This window comes from Ctenopharyngodon idella, chromosome 9, assembly GCF_019924925.1.
Source record: "Ctenopharyngodon idella isolate HZGC_01 chromosome 9, HZGC01, whole genome shotgun sequence".
Lineage (NCBI taxonomy): Eukaryota > Metazoa > Chordata > Actinopteri > Cypriniformes > Xenocyprididae > Ctenopharyngodon > Ctenopharyngodon idella.
The window spans coordinates 31,644,121-31,664,837 of NC_067228.1; the positions used below are offsets into that span (position 1 = coordinate 31,644,121).

General features: G+C 37.9%; 1 protein-coding gene and 1 long non-coding RNA gene across 11 annotated transcripts in view; one reads left to right on the forward strand and one right to left on the reverse strand.

The window, feature by feature from the left end:
- LOC127519133 (uncharacterized) overlaps positions 1–20,717 on the forward strand; it is a 29,604-nt gene that overhangs the window by 4,592 nt on the left and 4,295 nt on the right. The gene's annotated exons all lie outside the window — the stretch shown is intronic.
- LOC127519130 (serine/threonine-protein kinase MARK1-like) overlaps positions 1,831–20,717 on the reverse strand; it is a 70,216-nt gene continuing 51,329 nt past the window's right edge. For 6 of the 10 annotated variants that reach the window (XM_051906620.1, XM_051906616.1, XM_051906619.1 and 3 more), the window contains 9 exons: positions 5,119–5,223; positions 4,617–4,958; positions 4,127–4,333; positions 3,939–4,033; positions 3,750–3,800; positions 3,144–3,525; positions 2,875–3,054; positions 2,550–2,689; positions 1,832–2,329 (listed from right to left, as the gene is read on the reverse strand). In XM_051906620.1, the coding sequence (XP_051762580.1) occupies positions 2,556–2,689; positions 2,875–3,054; positions 3,144–3,525; positions 3,750–3,800; positions 3,939–4,033; positions 4,127–4,333; positions 4,617–4,958; positions 5,119–5,223 (1,496 nt within the window). In that variant the 3' untranslated portion in view covers positions 1,832–2,329; positions 2,550–2,555. Of the gene's footprint in view, positions 2,330–2,549; positions 2,690–2,874; positions 3,055–3,143; positions 3,526–3,749; positions 3,801–3,938; positions 4,034–4,126; positions 4,334–4,616; positions 4,959–5,118; positions 5,407–5,675; positions 6,199–20,717 lie in introns of those variants that run through there. The other 4 variants (XM_051906612.1, XM_051906611.1, XM_051906613.1 and 1 more) reach the window with 3 other exon arrangements.

The following is a 20,717-nucleotide window of genomic DNA, read 5'->3' on the forward strand; positions in this document are numbered from 1 at the left end:
ATTTAACCGTGGGCATGGGGTACTTTTTATCCATGTGTGCACCAAACCCATCTGGTGGGTTTGCTGCCAAAAAGCTCTAGTTTTAGTTTCATCTGACCATAGAAGCCGGTCCCGTTTAAAGTTCCAGTCTTGTCTGACAACTGAATATGCTGGAGATTGTTTCTGGATGAGAGCAGAGGATTTTTCTTGAAACCCTCCTAAACAACTTTTGGGGATGTAGGTGCTGTTTGATCTTTTTTTTTTTAGGCTTTCTGAGACTCAAGACTCAACTAATCTCTGCAATTCTCAAGCTGTGATCCTCGGAGAGTCTTTGGCCACTCAAACTCTCCTCCTTACTGTGCATTAGGACGATTCAGACACGCGTCCTCTTCCAGGCAGATTTCAAACATCTTTAGTTGATTGGAACTTCTTAATTATTGCCCTGATAGTGGAAATGGGGATTTTCAATGCTTCAGCTATTTTCTTACAGCCACTTTCTATTTTGTGAAGCTCAACAATCTTTTGCTGCACAGCAGAACTATATTCTTTGGTTTTTCTCATTGTGATGAATGATTACAGGAATTTGGCCTTTGTGTTTCCTCATGTTTATACTCCTGTGGAACAGGAAGTCATGGCTGGACAATTTCATGTTCATGATCACCCTGGTGTGCCAAAAAAATGTAAATATGCATGGGAATATACTTCAGAGATATTTTACTCATAAAAAATTCTAGGGGTGCCAATAATTGAGGCCAACGTGTTTTGGAGAAAAACATTTATTTCATGATGTGATTTTCCCCCTACTTTCAATTCTTTTCCTTCAATGAAAGGTTAGATTTTTGCTAATTGTATGAATTAAAGATCAAAAGGATAAACAATGCAGATTTATTTTTACAGTTATCTTTGATCATATTTACCAAGGGTGCTAATAATGCTGAGCACCACTGTATGTGTAAGTATAATGTATCAAATGCAAAGTATTTAATATCTGTCAAAAAATCAAAAAAATCTATTACAAAATATAATTATGCATTCATGGTATGTACAATATACTTAATAATAATATAAGAATAAATCCAATGGTCATTTACTATAATATGAACAGAAACTGTCCATTCAGACCACTGAAAGATACACATCCATGTAAACATTATAATAGTACATGTCTAGCTTGTCTTTAATTGAAGGAATCATCTTGCCAGATCCTCTGTATTGTGAAATCTGGTTTTGTGTCGGTCACAAAGTCACATGACTGACTGTAGAGCAGTCACTGCAAGCTGGCCTTGAACCTGCCAGTAGTACCTGTGGGTCTCTTTGAGTTTGGCTTGTCCTCTTTGAATTTTCGTAAATGAAACCTGATCAATGATATTTTGGATATTTTATATTATTCTAGATATATTATTGTCACATTGAATTAAGTTCAGTGTGACAATAAGAGATGGATTTTTTGTAGATGATAGAATTTCTGTCATGACAACTTTCAGTGTTTTTGTCATGGTAATGGATATGACAATGTTGATATGTTTGGTCTTGGTGGAATAGATCTGCTGCTGGAAAGCGAGTTCAGGACTTGCTACTGCCAATACATAAACAGACATTCTGCTGCTGTACAGTATTGCATTCATGAATTACCCATGGCAGATCTATACAGGTGGAGCTGGGGAAGGTGGGAGGTTTCTGAAAGCGCGCTGCAACTACAGCAAATGCTATCAAAGTACTTGAAGGTTGGGCAAGCGAGCTCATTGGCTACTGATACAGCAGGAACCAATCAGCTGTGCCCTAAAGAGAATGATGTGATTGCAAGCAGACTGAGTTTAGGACCTATCAGCCTGTGCCATCTAGAGTTTCATGACAGAACTTTGCGTTTTTGGGTAACTATTCCTATAAGCTTCAAGATTGACCTAAATCTTTCTAATACATGAATAGTGGATAGTGCACCAAATTATTATTATTGTCCATTTATAGTCTCATTTATTGTAGGATTATGTTTTGTTATGACAGGCTCTACAATGCACTGAAGCTTGCAACCATGTAGTATTTATGCAACTAAAAACATTTATTCAAAGGGGTCATATAGAGATTTTATATACATATATACATATACAGTCACAGACAGATTGGTCATAAATAAAGATGACTCGTCTTGACATTTTAGAACGAAGCACATGTGTCTGTAATGACTTGACGATTCTCTCCAGTCTTGTCGTCTCTCGTGTTCTTCTCAGACGTGGACAGGCTCTGAGTCTCTGGTGCGGCGGCTCTGAGTTCCTGTCAGGCTGGGGTTGGACTTCAGGCTTCAGTCAAATCTCGAGTTCAAGCCCTCCACCGACGACAGCAAGTCTGTTGTTTCCTATCCAATACAAAGATTAAATGAACGAGTCAACTCATGAATGATTCAGAACTGATTTACAACAGAACTGAATTCTGTTGGCATCACTGATTCTGTTATTTTCCTGTTTATTAATGTGAAGAACATTACAGTGAAGACAAATTTGAAAATCTCACTAGAAACAATCCAGAATTGAAGGCAAATGATAATAATCTACTCTGTCTGTTACACTTCCTCACACCTGTAATCACTGATGGAGTGAATCTCCTGAACTTCTCCAATCTACATCATTTCTAATCCATCTATGTTGTAACATCTGCTCTAACGTCGGCCGTTTAGTTGGATCCCGGGTTAGGCACTGGCTAATCAGATCTCTGCATTCTGTACACATTTTAATAAGGAGAGAGCTGGTTAGTCATGACCATGTGACTTGGCATCTATGAAAACAGCACCTAAAACATGATTAATGTAATGTAAAATGTTCCATACTTCACCTTTAACTGTTTCTGTGCAGAGCCTTTGCTTTATGTGTGTGTTTATCAATGTTTTCAATATTATTCACTCACCTTTGGATAAGCTGGAGTTCTGAAATGTAACTTTGGCTTGTGCGATTTCCGCTCTGTCCTGAAAAGGAGAACATGCGTTCACCATCTCATACAGCAGCACTCCTAGAGACCAGACATTCGCTGGGACGGCGTGAAATCGAGGGTCTGTCAAGACTTCAGGTGGGCAGTAATCCAGTATTCCTGTAAGCAGGACATTTGCACATTGTTGAGCTTTTTTTAAAGCATCAAATAATCAGTAAGCTCACTACATTCACTCCCAAAACGCTCACCACGGTATATGTTCCTCTCGTAGCCGTCGCTGCTCAACAGCTGACCGCAGCCAAAGTCTATCAGCTTGAGCTCTAACGTGTTTTTCTTCAACAGGAAGTTCTGCGCATGAACGTCATTATGAAAAACACCATGCTCAACGCAGTGTTGTACTGCCAGCACAGCCTGTCGCATGATGACCCGCGCTGTTGTTTCGTCCAGTTGAGGATGACGAACGATGAAGTCCAGCAAGCTCTCGCAGGGTTCAGGGAACTCCATGACCAGAGTGAATTTTCGAGGATGTTCAAACCACTCGTATAGTTGTATGATGTAGGGGCTTATGGGTTCTCGCCTCATCATCAGCAGCAGCGCCACTTCTGTAACGAGAGGTTCGGGATGCCCAGGCTAGAGAAAAGTAGTAGACAGAAGGTTAGCTGGGTAAAAATCTGAAGAAAACAAATTATTTTTAAATATACTTTTCTTTGATCTTTTCAGAGTCTTTTTGGTCATTTGGTGTTTCTAGGCTTATTTGTCTGTTACATTTACACCTAATGCTTCCTACAGGTGTATTAACTACAGTAATCTGCACTTAAACAACTAAATACACATTCAGGTTTTGGCCAACTTACAATATCAAGGTAACGATTGTTGTCAGTCTTGCGCATCCGCTTGATGGCAACCTGAAAAAAACAATTCAATAACAGGAAAATTATTCAAGCAGCTGACCTTGATCCAAGGGTTAAACCATCTGTTAAATGTTTTAAATATGTTTTGATGCACGCAAGAGCAACATGTTTGTACAGTTCGGTAAGATTTACCTTTTTGGAGTCAAATCTGCGTGTTCCCTCGTACACCCTGCCAAATCCTCCAGATCCAATCATCTGTCCCACGTTATAGAGAGACTCAAAGGACTCTGAAAACAAACAGAAAAATATGAGCTTGATAGATCCTTTGTTTCGTTTTAAAAATATCAGTGCTGTTGGAGAAATAATGACTGTCGATTTACCGTTATTTGTCTTGACGGCGGAGTGATCTGGAGCAGGTGACGGCTCAGGATCAGGCTCTGGCTCCAGATCTGCTGGAGGGACAAAAGGCTCCACAACATCCACAGCACTACTGTGGAAACAGCAGCCGAAAGGACTCTTCAAAGCCTTCCAAAGCCTCTGGAAGACAGAACCAAATCCTTTCCTCTTCCGACATTCTGTAGGTTCTTCTGAAATGTAGAAAAACAATTGAAAACAACTATTAGAAACATCTCTGACATCAAATTAAACAATGATATAATGACATAACTTAAATTTTACTGTTAAATTCTTCTATCTGTAATGTTATAAATCCAAAGTAATGGAAAAATTTCCAATTTCAGCTAAATATTGCTGAGCAACAGTAAATGTGACCAGACGTTAACATGTAAAAAACTTGAGCCAGTTTAACACATGAAATATCAGAATCTCTATCTGTACACTTTACACCGCCCAGCCTTATTTCACTCTCACCTGTTGAGCTCTTGTTCACAGGAGAAGCCTCCTCCACGGCACCCTGAACAGTTCGGCCATTTGAAGTCTCTGACGGCCCGACAGGAACTTGACCCGGCAGCGGAGGGCACATCCACTCTTCGAGGCTGTCGGACCTGGACAAACACCGGTTGCCCTGTTGGTTTGGGCGATCTGATCCATCACCACTCCACCTCCATATGACGCTGTACGAGCCTCTGCTGCTGAGGCTCATCAACTCTCTGCATGACCGCCTCTCTACATTGTCCTCAGAGAGGGACAGAGATGATGTGGACATGATGCCCGGTGAAGAATCTGTCTGAGTGGATCTGGAGTGGCCGGAGGCTGGAATATTTCAAACATCAAAAACTGTTTTTTAATAATATCAGTAATCAGTGTCAGTGGTCACATCAAATTGTTAATTTTTTTTTTTTTTTTTTCAACTTTCAAAGATAAATCGTTTATTAACTGAGCCATAACTCCTTTAATAAAAGCCTGTTCTGACCTCTGTGAGAGCGTTTAACAAGTCTTTTAAATGGAGTGGACGGACGTCCATCATCTGGGCTCTGCTGGCTGCCGCTCTGCCACTTCCTCCTCCAGTGATCCTGACCTGTGGACACAAAAACAGAAAAGTCTGACGGCAGAGGTGTTAAATATCCAGATATCTCCTGGCTCAGTGTCTGGGTCGGGTCTGGCAGCGGATCCTGATCATGGTCACCAGAACCGGGTCTCCAAAGCTCCTGACCAGCCGTCTGAGAGGAAGCAGCTCTCCTGGATCTGGAGCGGCCTGAGGCTGGAATATTTCAGACATCACATAGTTAGTCATGTTTTAATAATAATCAATAATCAACATCAGTGTCAATTATGAATTGGTACTATAGCTACTCAAATTGAAAAGTTTACTTCATATGCAAGGGATCAAATACTTGTGATCACTTAGATGGGAAAATTGGGGGATCAAATGGGTTCCCTCGCACAAGTTTCTTCACATTCATTTTGTAAATCATTGTACAACATCATAACATAACACACCATAAACAAATGAAAAACTAAAGCACTCACCTCCTCTTTCACCCCCGTGAGCCATCGACATCCTCTTCCAAACTGCAATAAAAACAATAACTTACAAAATACAATATATATATAAAAAAAGAATGAAATACAATTCTCCTCAGAAATAATCCTCCAAAAAAAAAAAAAAGAAGAAGAAGAAGAAGAAAGAAAGAAAGAAAAAGCTAAAAAAAAGAAAGAAAGAACCAAAACTACAAACTCCTTCTAAAATAAAAAAGAACAATAAAACTGTCCTCAGAAATAATATGAAGTCTTTCAAAATAAATAAAACTATGTGAAAGAAATATCCTCCGCTCTCCTTCTAGAATAAAAGTCTCCTCTCAGCTTCAAAATCTCAAGAAATGCTCTGCAAAAGTCTCTGAATTCGCTTCGTCTCTCAACCAACAGATAGCGATCTGGTTCGAGTGTGTATATATGCAGACAGAATTCATAACACGCGTCGCTATAGCAACTAAAATTTGAATCACTCATGCGCGCACACCTGAAGTCTCGTGTGTGAGCAGAGCGCGTGAGCGCACATCGAATCTAAACACATTTATTGAATAGTTACAAACTTAATTTTGACGTTTTCTTTAATACATATGAGACTTATTCTTTCTAAACTGTAGAAGCGTTGGAATAATGTATGGTAATAAAACAAAATCATAAATCGAAATAAAATGAACTTTATGTCAATAAAATAAAACTTCAAAATTACGTGATTGACTTCATTTAAACGACAGATAATTTATTGCCCAGCTATGTTCATTACATTATTAATTCCTAAATTTCAGTTAAATCAAATAACAGAATCCCAATAAAAGAAATACATCTGAATTAAACGTCTATATTTTTAATTGAAGCAGGGCGAGGCCAGAAACGTTCAAACGGCCTTCATAAAACAGGGTGGGGAAATCATATAGGCCTAAACGTATCGTATATAAAAACTGCATGCCAAATTATATAAAAAAAACAACAACAATAATACAAATAAATAACATTAAAAAAAAACAGCACAGTTTTAAGTTCACAGTTAGAAAACAGCAAATAACCTGAATGAATTAATACATTTATATATGGTCAGGCACTTGTACGTGTCAATATATTATTAAAATTTTAGCAAAATCAAGCTCAAATGGAGTTATGAGGTTTTTGACCATTTTCGGAGAATGTCAGAGATTCGTCATTAACAGCCGCATCTGAGGCAGTGCATCACGTGTTCATCAACTTACAGCTTATGAAGATTACTGTAGATATGCGGACACTCAGTTTCTTCTGACATTTGGCCAAAATCTCACGTTATTAAAGACTAAGCTGCTACGCACAGGCTATTTAAGACTCTTCTCCGCTCCTCAAACACATAAACATTAGTTTTTATATAGAGAGATTCTTGAGTAAAGAAAACGCTCAAACAAACAGTTCATTTACCATAATACTGTAAACAAGCAGAGATCTCTCTTCAAACACTTCATTCATGATAGAGGCGTGTGGAGTTGATGTTTGACTGACAGTTTGAAGAGCCAATGGAGTTACGAGGTTTAGTCACGAGATCTTTTTAATACTTTTTTTATTGGTTACATATTTTAAAACACAGAGACGTAAAGGGTGACCAATAGTAATGATTTCTGAATCTATAACTATACACTATAAATGTTTGTACTTATCTTTGCATGTCTTCTGCAATATTACTCTGAGACGAAGGGGCTTCTGGTTAAACACGGGGATGATCTCATCATAATAAACGCGTTATGGGAATTGCGCGGTTTCATTGCTTGATTTCTTGCAGCGGTACATACAGTTGCAAAAAAACGCATGTTATTTTTTATTTAGTACTGTCCTGAGTAAGATATTTTACACAAAAGATGTTTACATATACTCCACAAGACAAAAAAATAAATAAATAAATAAAAATAGCTGTATTTATTAAAATGACCCAGTTCAAAAGTTTGTGAACCATTGATTCTTAATACTGTGTGTGGTTACCTGGATGATCTACGACTGTACGACTTTTTTTTTGTTTTGTTTTGTTGTGTGATGGTTGTTCATGAGTCCCTTGTTTGTTCTGAGCAGTTAAACTGAGCTCTGTTCTTCAGAAAAATCCTCCAGGTCCTGCAGATTCTTCAGTTTTTCAGCATGTTTTGCATATTTCAACCCTTTACAGCAGTGACTGAATGATTTTTTTTCACACTGAGGACAACTGAGGGACTCAAACACAACTTTTAAAAAAGTTTCAAACATTCACTGATGCTCCAGAAAAAAACATGATGCATTAATAGATGGGGGGTGAAAACATTTGGAATTTGAAGATCAAGGTAAATTGTATTTAATTTGTCTTCCGGGAAACATGCAAGTATTTTCTGTTGCTTTCGAAGGGCAGTACTAAATGAAAAAAAATGATATTCAAGCAAAATAAGAAAAATTTGGACCTCTTCATCCTGTTCAAAAGTTTTCACCCCCGACTCTTAATGCATCGTGTTTCTTTCTGAAGCATCAGTGAATGTTTGAACCTTTTTTAATAGTTGTGTTTGAGTCCCTCAGTTGTCCTCAGTGTGGTACAAATATGCCAAAAAAATGCTGGAAAACTGAAGAATTTTTGGGACCTGGAGGATTTTTCTGAAGAACAGAGCTCAGTTTAATTGATCAGTACAAACAAGGGACTCATGAACAACCATCACACAACAAAAAAACAGTCGTAGATCATCCAGGTAACCACACACAGTATTAAGAATCAATGGTTCACAAACTTTTGAACTGGGTCATTTTAATAAATACAGCTATTTTTTTGTCTTATGGATTATATGTAAACATCTTTTATGTAAAATATCTTACTCAGGACAGTACTAAATAAAAAATAACATGCATTTTGTATGATCTCTGTATGATCTTGTTAAAATTTTGCACATTTTCACAGATTCTGCAAGTGGTTCACATACTTTTTCTTGCAACTGTATCTATATATATACAAATTAGGCGTTTAAAGTGTTGAATGATTGATATTTGCTTCATAGTTTTCAAATTCAACTCAATTTATTAATCAAATTTTATTAATCAAATTTTATTAATTAATCAATCATTAATCAAATCTGGCATAATTGTTTTATGGTTAATTATCAGGGACCAATGTTTCTTGAGCAGTGAATGTATATATGTAACAGAGTTTAAAAATATGTTAAATTCAGCTTAAATTGGGAAAACTCGCCACTGGCATAGACAGTACCTCAGGGATTACGGGTGTTTGTAGGCCAACCCGGAAGTTAGCGGCACACGGGTTCCCTCGATCGAAAGCCTCTGCATTTTTCCCATAGACTTTTGGAAAATCGCAAAAATAAGCTCTGTGTTTAACAAAGGGTTATGACACTTACACGTTACAACTTTATTTAAAAACATGCTCGTTAACTATGATCTGCGCTGTGTATGAAAACTTATCCACTTTTTCATGACAAATGCTGTCCAAATGTCCAGTTTGTCATGATGACGTCTAAAGTCCCCGCCAAAGGAAGCAGTCCCTTTTAGCAATTTGTTAGCAACCGCCGTTTTTAAGACACAATAAAGGTTTAAAAATTCACAAGCGGGTTATAACTGGTGTGTTTTATGTCATAGATCAAAACGTGAAAATATTTGGAGGCTTTGTTAACCACAGACCTTATTTCAGGCGATTTAGCAAAAAACCCATTCAAAAAACCCATTGACTTCGGGGCGATGGAACCGGAAGTCCTAAAATGCTAACTCGCTTCCGGGTTTTGCCTACAAAAAGAAGTCATCCCTGAGGTACTCTATTGCGGGGCGAGTAGGACCTGGGTAGAGGGGTTACACTGGGACCCGGATGGGAGTGAGGTTTAGGCAAAGCCACTGGAAGGCAAGCCTGCAACCTTTAGCCAAAAAAGCGTAACGGCTAATGCTAACGCTCCGTCCCCGGCAGTACGCAGGGAAAGAGACCAGCGGCTGTTTTTTGAATGGATGTCAATGGATGAGAGGGTTCACTATACTGATTAAACAGCTTTTGTGGGGAAATAGCTAATCATTTAATTAATAGACAGCCTGTTTGCTAATCTTCAGGATGTTTTACACTAAACAATACTTTCGTTGGGAACTATATGTAGATTTTAGCTTGATAAAAATGTAATTTTTTTAAGAGAAGGCAGACTAGGGAATGTTGCGACTGATGTCACTGCCATTACACGATAGGCTGAGAGGTGCCGCACGTGATTAAGTTAGCCGTTACGCTTTCTCCAATGGTAAGAGATACAGACTCTCTCATCTCCCTATAATACACAATATCTGGTTTAGGGGGGGTGAGTGTAACAGAGGCCAGCTAGTAGTGACTGTGTAAGTAAAACCTCACTCCTCTGATCTCAAGAGATGCTCTAGCGACTGACACTAGGGGTTTCGGCCTTTAGCCTCCTTGTTAGAGCGTCTGACTCCCACGCTGGAGACCCAGGTTTGAGGCCCGCACAGAGCGGGGCGAATAGGACCTGGGTAGAGTGGTTACATATAGACTACAGTACCGGTCAAAAGTCTGGAAACATATTTTTAATGTTTTTGAAAGAAGTCTCTTATGCTCATCAAGCCTGCATTTATTTGATCAAAAATACAGATAAAAACTGTAACATTGTGAAATATTAATACAATTTAATATAACTTTAAAATATAATTTATTTCTATGATGCAAAGATGAATTTTCATCAGCCATTGATCCAGTCTTCAGTGTCACATGATCCTTCAGAAATCATACATATTTACATATAATAGCAAGTACTATATATGCAGAGCTGGGTAGTAAGAGATTACATGTAATCTGGATTACGTAATCAGATCAAGTAAATCAAGTACTTGTAATTAGAGTAAACTACTTTTTAAAATACTCATAATCAGACTACAGTTACTTTTTTATGGATTACATGATTACATATTATTTACACAATGGCAGTAAGTTGTTCACAATTCATTAATTCTCCTAATTTTTTTATAATTTTTTTAAAATTTGTTTATTTTTTTCATAATAAACCTGCCGCTTATACATGTTCGTGAATCCTCGAGTTTTTCCGGCAGTGAGGGGGAGCGGTGTGAAATCGTGCACAGAAATCGGCAACAACAAGAAAATTTGTTTTTGTAATGTTGCTGTTTTCTAAATTTACTTAATTTTAAGTAAATATGATTTAAAATCATAAGATGTGATTTTGTTTTATTTAGTGTTACTATCAGCAAACACTAACAGGTACATTAATGTTAGTATTTTAAAGTATTAACTGTCCATACATTGCACTTTAAAAAATAATCTGTTGAGGCTCTTTTTGGTGATATATTTTTTTGGAATATATATTTTCCTTTGTATCTGTCAAAACAGTACAAGATTATCCTACAATATATGTGACATCAAAATAGGGTTAGCACAAAAGTAATCTAAATGTAATCCAACAGTAGTCAGATTACATTACCAAAAATGTGTAATCTAAGAGATTATATTACTGATTACAAATTTTGTCATGTAATTTGTATTCAGTAACTGTAATCTACCCAGCTCTGTTTATATGTCACGAGCTGCTGGTGTAGATGAACACAATGAAGGCAAATGACAATCAAACTCAGACTTTACTTGATAATCCACGAGGTAGATCACAAAGAAGGCAGAAGAATGGACACCACACATATCCACAACATTAAACAATACAGGACAAAGACCGGACTGAAACTGAGGGCTTATATACAAGGCCAACAAATGAGCAAATGAGAATTAACGAGGTGATTGACAGCACAGGTGATTTGGATTAATGAATTAAACACATGGGGAAAACTGGGTCAAAGGAAAAACTAACACAGCAGACAAAAATTCAAAAACTCAAAGGCAACACAAACATAACCCTGACAATATACTTAATCTTATAATATGAATAAATGTGTGTATATGTAAATATAATGTATCATATGCAATGTATCTAATATCTGTCACAAAAAAATCTAATACAAAATATAATTATGCATTCATGTTATGTAAAATATATAATATAATAATATAAGAATGAATCCAATGGTCATGTACTTCAATATGAACAGAAACTGTCCATTCAGACCACTGAAAGATACACATCCATGTAAACATTATAATAGTACATGTCTAGCTTGTCTTTAATTGAAGGAATCATCTTGCCAGATCCTCTGTATTGTGAAATCTGGTTTTGTGTCGGTCACAAAGTCACATGACTGACTGAAGAGCAGTCACTGCAAGCTGGCCTTGAACCTGCCAGTAGTACCTGTGGGTCTCTTTGAGTTTGGCTTGTCCTCTTTGAATTTTCATAAATGAAACCTGATCAGTGTTGGCAGCAGATGTGCTTTTTACCTCCACTAGTCCGATTGGGATGGTTTCAGGTGGATCGCGCACTCATCCATCTGGACTGGCTCCTAGATGTGGTGCTTCTGGGTTGATAATAAAACCTCATGGTAGGACACTAACACTAGCCGTCTCAGAATATTTCCTCAAAATATCTGTCACAAGTTCAAGGCCTCGTGTCCTTGAGGATTCTTGTGCTAATCACATGACAAACGTCCCGGAACCTGGTTACAGTAATCAATCAATCAATCAATCAATCAATCAATCAATCAAACTTTATTTATAGAGCACTTTAAAACAACCGAAGTAGACCAAAGTGCTGTACAGAAGAATATATAAACATAAAATACCCAACTCATACAAAACATAGAATACAATTAAAACAAATTAAGAAACAAACGTCAAAATCTAGTGTCAAAGGCCAAAGAGAAAAGGTGGGTTTTAAGAAGCGACTTAAAAGAAGACAATGAAGAGGCCTGTCTAGTGGGCAGAGGCAGATCATTCCACAGTTTAGGAGCTGCCACAGCAAAGGCACGGTCCCCTCTGAGCTTACGTTTTGTTTTGGGCACATTCAGGAGCAGTTGATCAGCTGACCTGAGAGAACTGGTGGGTGTATAAGGGTGTAAGCTCAGAAATGTAGAGTGGGGCAAGACCATTTAAAGATTTAAAAACAAATAAGAGAATTTTAAAATGGATCCTGAAATGTATGGGCAGCGAAGTAAGGGTTAAAATAGGGGAAATGTGCTCGTATTTGCATGTTCCAGTTAACAGGCGTGCTGCAGCGTTTTGTACCATCTGCAGACGAGCAACAGAAGACCCACTAACCCCCACATACAGTGCGTTACAGTAATCCAGCCGAGTGGTGACAAAGGCGTGGATTACTGTCACAAAGTGTTGCCTTGAAAGAAATGGCTTTATTTTGGCCAGCTGCCTCAATTGAAAAAAGCTAGATTTAACGACTGCTCTGATCTGACTGTCAAGCTTAAGGTCAGAGTCGATTTTAACCCCTAGTAATGGTTGGTTAGTTGTACTGGGCCAAGGCCCCCAAATCAACAGAAGGGGTCCCAATGGTGCCACCAAAAACCATCACCTCTGTCTTTTTTACATTAAAACTTAAAAAGTTAAGAGACATCCAGGCATGTATGTCGTCAAGACACTCGAGTAACGGTCTGACAGTGTCGTTCTTTTTAAGAGGCACATAAATCTGGCTATCGTCTGCGTAAAAAGGGAAAGACATGCCATGCTTCCTGATTATTGAACCTAGCAGGAGCAAATACAGAGAGAAGAGAAGAGGGCCTTAAACTGAGCCCTGTGGGACCCCACAAGAGAGAGGAGCAGAGGAGGACTCAGAGTCACCACAGCTGACACAGAAAGTCCGACCTTCCAAGTAAATCATTCGAGCGCTATGCCCTTGATGCCCACCCACTGCTCCAAATGTGAGATCAGGATTTCATGGTCCACAGTGTCAAATGCAGCAGTTAAATCAAGAAGCACAAAAACAACACAATCACCAGAGTCAGTAGCTAAAAAGATATCATTAAAAACTTTTAAAAGAGCAGATTCCGTGCTGTGCAAAGTTTTAAAACCGGACTGGAAAATTTCAAGAATATTGTGGCCTTTCAAAAAGGCCATTAATTGATCTTTTCAAGGATTTTTGAAAGAAAAGGTAGTTTGGAAATAGGCCTGAAATTTACAAGATCTACAGGATCCAGACCAGGTTTTTTAATCAGAGGTTGCACTACTGCCTGTTTAAAATTTTTAGGAACCACACCTGAGGACAGACTGCTATTAACAACTGCAAGAACAGAGGGCCCTACAGTAGGAAAGACCTCTTTAAAAAAGTTGAGGAGGCACAGCATCATGTGGAGAACCTGAGGGCTTTAAATGATCAACAATCTCCTGTAACACAGACAAGGTCACAGGCTCAAACCTGTCAAAAACAGAGGAACAGAGGACAGAATGTGAAATAAGAACATGAAATAAGACCCAGAACATGAAATAAGAGCTCTAGTGGAAGTGACCTTATCAATAAAAAAAGTGCAGAAAGTTTTCACACAGTAACCCATGATAGTCGGCTATTTTGTCCCCAGGCAGTACATTTTGATCTTGTGGCCTCTTCAATCTGACAAGCTGAACTATGGGTAACCTTTATAGTCAAGTCAAGTCAAGTCAAGTCACCTTTATTTATATAGCGCTTTTTACAATGCAGATTGTGTCAAAGCAGCTTTACAGTGATAACTGGTATATAATTTTGGCTGCACAGCAGCTCTTAAAGAAAATGGTGTCAGTATCCATCTTAAGTAAATTCAGTACTGGAGTAAACAGTGATGTCATCATCCAGCTCAGTTCAGTTCGCATACAATGCTGTCAATGCAGGCAGATCAAAACACTGTTGAATATCAAATGTCAAGTGTCCCCAACTAAGCAAGCCAAAGGCGACAGCGGCAAGGAACCCAAACTCCAACAGGTGACATCAGGTGGCAAACAGGTGTTAAAAAATGGAGAAAAAAAACCTTGGGAGAAACCAGGCTTAGTCGGGGGGCCAGTTCTCCTCTGGCGAACAGTGCTTTGTTATGATTCAGAACAATCAAAGTATTTATTCCAGTTCCATCCAGTTGAGGATCGTATTCATCACAGTGGTACAGACGGTTTGTAGAGGAACTGTGCCACTGGCTGTCGTGTCGTTGAGGCCTTCACAGTGGATCTAGTTGACTCAATCTCTGCTGACACTTCAGGGCTGCGTTGTGTCAAGGCGCAGGTCCTCGATCTCACCTGGATACGGCCCGGATCCGGCTGACTACGGTAAACCTCGGGATAAACAGAGAGACTAATATTAGCGTAGATGCCATTCTTCTTCTGATGTAACGAGTACATCAGGTGTTATAGGAAGTGTTCCCGGTTCCGGCTGACCAAATTTATGCAGCCTAACAATCCTTTAACGGATTTGAGAATATAAATTGATAATGTGTTATGTGTATGCCAGGTTAAAGAGATGCGTTTTTAGTCTACATTTAAACTGACAGAGTGTGTCTGCTTCCGGAACAATGCTAGGAAGATTGTTCCAGAGTTTAGGTGCAAAATAGGATAAGGATCTACCGCCTGCGGTTGATTTTGATATTCTAGGTATTATTAATTGGCCTGAATTCTGAGATCGCAATAGACGTGAAGGACTATAATGCATTAAGAGTTTGCTTAGGTACTGGGGAGATAAACCATTTAGTGCTTTGTAAGTAATTAGCAAGATTTTAAAATCTATACGACGTTTAACAGGAAGCCAATGTAGTGTTGACAGAACCGGGCTAATATGGTCATACTTCCTGGGCAACCACCCAGTAGAGCGTTACAGTAATCTAGCCTTGAGGTCATGAACGCATGAACTAACTGTTCTGCATTTTTCATTGAGAGCATATGTCGTAGTTTAGATACATTTTTAAGATGGAAGAATGTGGTTTTACAGATGCTAGAAACATGGCCTTCAAATGAAAGATTGGTATCAAAGAGCACACCCAGGTTCCTAACTGACGACGAAGACTTAACAGAGCAGCCATCTGTAGTGTTCTTATGTTTAAGCAAAAGCCAATCACATGTCTGAATTGATATATGCCTTATTCCTATTGGTTCTTCTATCTGCCAATTAGATATGGGTGTTTCAACTATGTGGATGTTACTGTGACGAGCTAGTGCTCATGTTCTGTGCCTGAGAAATGGAGAGTAAAGTTTCCTGTTAATATAAGTAATGCGTGCGTCCTGAGCCTTTATCTGCACCTTATCATGCATAAATACAACACCATCAAGTGTTAGACAGTATTCTAAGTTATTACGTGAAGAAGTTTTTGGTCCAAAAATTAGAATCTCTGTTTTTTCTGAATTTAGTAGGAAATTACTGGTCATCCAATTTTTTATATCAGCTATGCGTTCCGTTAATTTTGTGAATTGGTAAGTTTCGTCAGGGCGCAAAGAAATATAGAGCTGAGTGTCATCAGCGTAAATCTAACGCCATGCTTCCTAATGATATCACCCAAGAGTAGCATGTACAGAGTGAAAAGCAACGGTCCTAGTACTGCGCATTGCAGTACTCCATATTGAACTTGTGATCGATATGACATCTCTTCGTTTACTACTACAAACTGATAATGGTCAGATAAGTATGATTTGAACCATGACAATGTCTATTTAAAAGAATGTTGTGATCGATAGTGTCAAATGCAGCACTAAGATCCAGTAACACTAATACAGAGATACAACCACGATCTGATGTTAAGAGCATATCATTAGTGACTCTAATGAAAGCAGTCTCAGTACTATGGTACGGTCTAAATCCTGACTGGAAATCCTCACAGATACCATTTCTTTCTAAAAAGGAACATAGCTGTGATGATACTGCCTTTTATAGTATTTTTGACAGAAAAGTGAGATTTGAGATCGGCCTGTAATTGACTAATCCTCTAGAAACAAGTTGTGTTTTTTTAATAAGAGGTTTAATAATAGCCATCTTAAAAGTTTTTGGTACGTATCCTAGTGATAAAGATGAATTAACGATATTAAGAAGAGGATCTATGACCTCTGGAAGCATCTCTTTCAATAGTTTAGTCGGTATAGGGTTTAACATACATGTTGTTGATTTTGATGATTTAACAAGTTTAGACAATTCTTCCTCTCCTAAAGCAGCGAATGAATTGAATTTTTCCTCAGGGACACTACAATGCACTGTCTGACACGATACTGTAGTAAACGGTTGCATGGTTACAATTTTCTCTCTAATATTGTCAATCTTGCAAGTATAGTTCATAAAGTCATAAAGTCATTACTGCTGTGCTGTTTGGAAACATCAGAAGTTGAAACTTTATTTCTTGTTAATTTAGCCACTGTATCAAATAAATACCTAGGGTTGTGTTTATTTTCTTCTAAAAGTTTTGAAAAATAGGCAGCTCTAGCAGTTTTTAAGGCCTTTCTGTACTCAATCATTCTCTCTCTCTCCACGAAATGCGAAAAACTTCTAGTTTTGTTTTTTTCCAGCTGCGCTCCATTTTTCTGGCTGCTCCCTTTAGGACCCAAGTGTGCTCGTTGTACCACGGTGTTGGATTAATTTCCTTAATCTTTTCTAAGCGCAAAGGCGCAACTGCATCTAATGTGCTGGAAAAGACAGAGTCAATAGTTTCTGTTGCAACATCGAGGTTTTCTTAGCTGTCTGGTATGTTAAGGCGATGAAACTGATCAGGAAGATTATTTATAAAGCGATCTTTAGTGGTAGAAGTGATGGTTCTACCATATTTGTGGCAGGGAGGCAGTTTAGCAGCCTTGACTAAATGTAGTATACACGAGACTAGATAATGATCTGAGATGTCGTCGCTCTGCTGCAGAATTTCAACGGCATCAATATTGATTCCATGTGACAATATTAGATCTACAGTATGATTACGACATTGAGTGGGTCCTGACACGTATTGTAGAACTCCAATAGAGTTTAGAATGTCTGTAAATGCCAATCCAAATGCGTCTTTTTCATTATCTACATGGATATTAAAATTACCAACAACAAGGACTTTATCCGCAGCTAGTACTAACTCTGATAGAAAATCAAATTTCTTGATAAAGTCTGTATGGTGTCCTGGTGGCCTGTATACAGTAGCCAGCACAAATGTCAACTTACATAACGTTACATAAAGTACCATCACTTTGAAGTAATTATATTTGAAAGACTTTTAAGTAATACTGTAAATATTACTATAAATTACAGCAACACCTCCCCCTTTGCCTTTCTGATGAGGATTGTGTCGATAATCGTAACCTTGAGGGCTAGACTCATTTAAAGTAATGTAATCATCTGGTTTTAGCCAGGTTTCTGTCAAACACAGCAGATTATTGTCTGATTATTGTCTGTGATAATCTAGATTATTATCTGTGATAATATAATTTACAATAAGTGCTTTTGAAGAAAGGGAACTAATATTCAGCAACCCAAGCTTTATCATTTGTTTATCAGTATTATCTTTATGTTTTATTTGTTGAACATCACTTAAATTTTTACCCTTAAATGGGTTTGGAAGTTTTTTGTTTTTACTAATTCGGGGTACAGACACAGTCTCTATGTGATAATATCTAGGTGGAAGAGTTTCTATGTGTTGGGAATTATCTGACTTCTGTGACGTGAGGCAGCTAGCAGATGGTCGGTTTAGCCAGTATGTCTGCTTCCTGACCTGGGCCCCAGTTTGTCATGTTTCAGCTCTAAGACTATGTGCCATATTACTAGAGAGAAGAGCAGCACCATCCCAGGAGGGATGAATACCATCTCTTTTCAACAGGTCAGGTCTGCCCCAAAAACTTTTCCGATTGTCTATGAAACCTATATTATTCTGTAGACACCACTTAGACAACCAGCTATTGAGTGATGATAATCTGCTAACTATCTCATCACTCCGACGAACAGGAAGAGGGCCAGAGCAAATTACTGTTTCTGACATTGTACTTGCGAGTTCACACACCTCTTTAATGTTAATTTTAGTGATCTCTGACTGGCGAAGTCGAACATCATTAGTGCCGACGTGAATTATAATTTTAGAGTATTTACGTTTAGCATTAGCCAGCACTTTTAAATTTGCTTTGATGTCAGGTGCTCTGGCTCCTGGCAAACATGTGACTATGGTGGCTGGTGTCTCTATTTTGACGTTCCGTGTAATAGAATCGGCAATAACTAGGGCACTTTCAACAGGATTCTCAGTGGGTGTATCACTGAGTGGGGAGAACCTGTTTGATGTTCTTATTGGAACGGAAGAGTGGTGTTTTCCTCGGCTGTGCTGCCTCACCGTTACCCAATTGCCCTGCTGCGCAGGCTCTACAGCCGGAACCGAACAATGTACAGAGTTCACTAAGCTAGCCGCATCCAAAACAGTATCTAAAGCCCTTGCATTCTTACTATCCTTGATTAAAGTTTGGATGCGTGTCTCTAATTCTGAGATTTTCTCTGTCAGCCTGACTATTTCCCTACATTTATGACCAGGGTTGGGGAGTAACGAAATACATGTAACTTAGTTACGTATTTAAAATACAAAATTTTAGTAACTGTATTTCATTACAGTTACATTTTAAATGGGTGGTAATCAAATTACAGTTACACTTGAAAAGTATTTTAGATTACCAAAGTAATCACTTTGAATTTAATTTAAACATTAATGTAAACTGTGACGGGTAATTAATGTAAAAAGACTGACTCTGACAGTCTGCAAAAGCATCAGCTGCATTTCTGCTCATAAGTTTCATTCCCCTTGCAGAATATGCAACATTTTAATAATTTTAACAAAATAAAAGGGATCATAAAAATTGCAAGTTATTTTTATTTAGTACTGTCCTGAATAAGATATTTCACATAAAATATGTTTACATATATTCCACAAGACAAAATGACTGAATTTATAAAAATTGCCCCATTCAAAAATGTATATACCCTTGAATCTTAACTGTCCTGTCATTACCTGATAATCCACAACTGTTTTCATGTTTTGCAATAGTTGTTTGTGAGTCCCTTGTAACTGTAAAAAATGGTAATTGCAACTTTTTACTCACAATTCTGACTTTTTTCCTTGCAATTGCGAGTTTGCATCTAACAGTTCTGAACTTTTTTCTCAGAATTGCAAGATTTAAACTGCATTGCATTTTATAAAGTCAGAATTGGGAGATATAAACTCGTAAATGCAAGTTATAAAGTCAGAATTGTGTGATTAAAAACGTGCAGTTCTGACGTTTTTCTTGCAATTGCACGAAATCTCACAATTCTGACTTCTTTTCTTGCGATTCTGACTTTTTTCTGGGAAATTGCGAGTTTATATCTCAGAATTCTGACTTTATAACTCGCAATTGCAACTTCATATCATGCACTTCTGAGAAAAAAGTCAGAATGGTGAGAAAAACTTGTAATTACCTTTTTTTTGTGTGTTACATACTTATTAGTATTCCAAAGTATTCTAAAGTATTTAGATTAAGTTACAAAACTTGGGTAATCTAACGAAATACGTTACAAATTACTTTTTAAAGCATGTATTTTGTAATCTGTAGTGAAATACAGTTTAAAAGTAACCTACCCAGCCCTGTTTATGACATGTAAATCCCTCGTCGCTGACAGAGAAAGCTATACTATGCATGTGACAGGCACAACACGTTACAATAAAAGGAGAGGATGACATGCCTCACCGTGTTTGTAGACTGATCCGACTTACCACAGCTGTTTGATGAACGCGTAGCCATTGCTGACAGCATGAAATGGGAAAGGGGTTTTAACATCCTTTTATAGTCAACTGTCTGCTGGACACCTGTGTAATGAATAATTAGACTCACCTGTGGTTGAATTCTTGTTAAATTAGACATTTGTAGTCTAAAATTTAGCTTTGCTCCAGAGACTTTCAGTGGGGTGTACTCATTTTTGCATCACCCTAATTTGAGTAAAACTGAAAATTTTGTTCTCTAAGTTATATTATTAACCTTACTTTCATGTTATAAGTTAAATAGATGTTATATTAAACTTAGCCTTGTCAACATTTTGGAAATTGTTTTTGTGTGAAGGTTGAGCAAGCGAGCTCATTGGCTACTGATACAGCAGGAACCAATCAGCTGTGCCCTAAAGAGAATGATGTGATTGCAAGCAGACGATGATATTTCTGTCATGAAAACTTTCAGTGTGTTTGTCATGGTAATGGTTATGACAATGTTGATATGTTTAGTCTTGGTGGAATAGATCT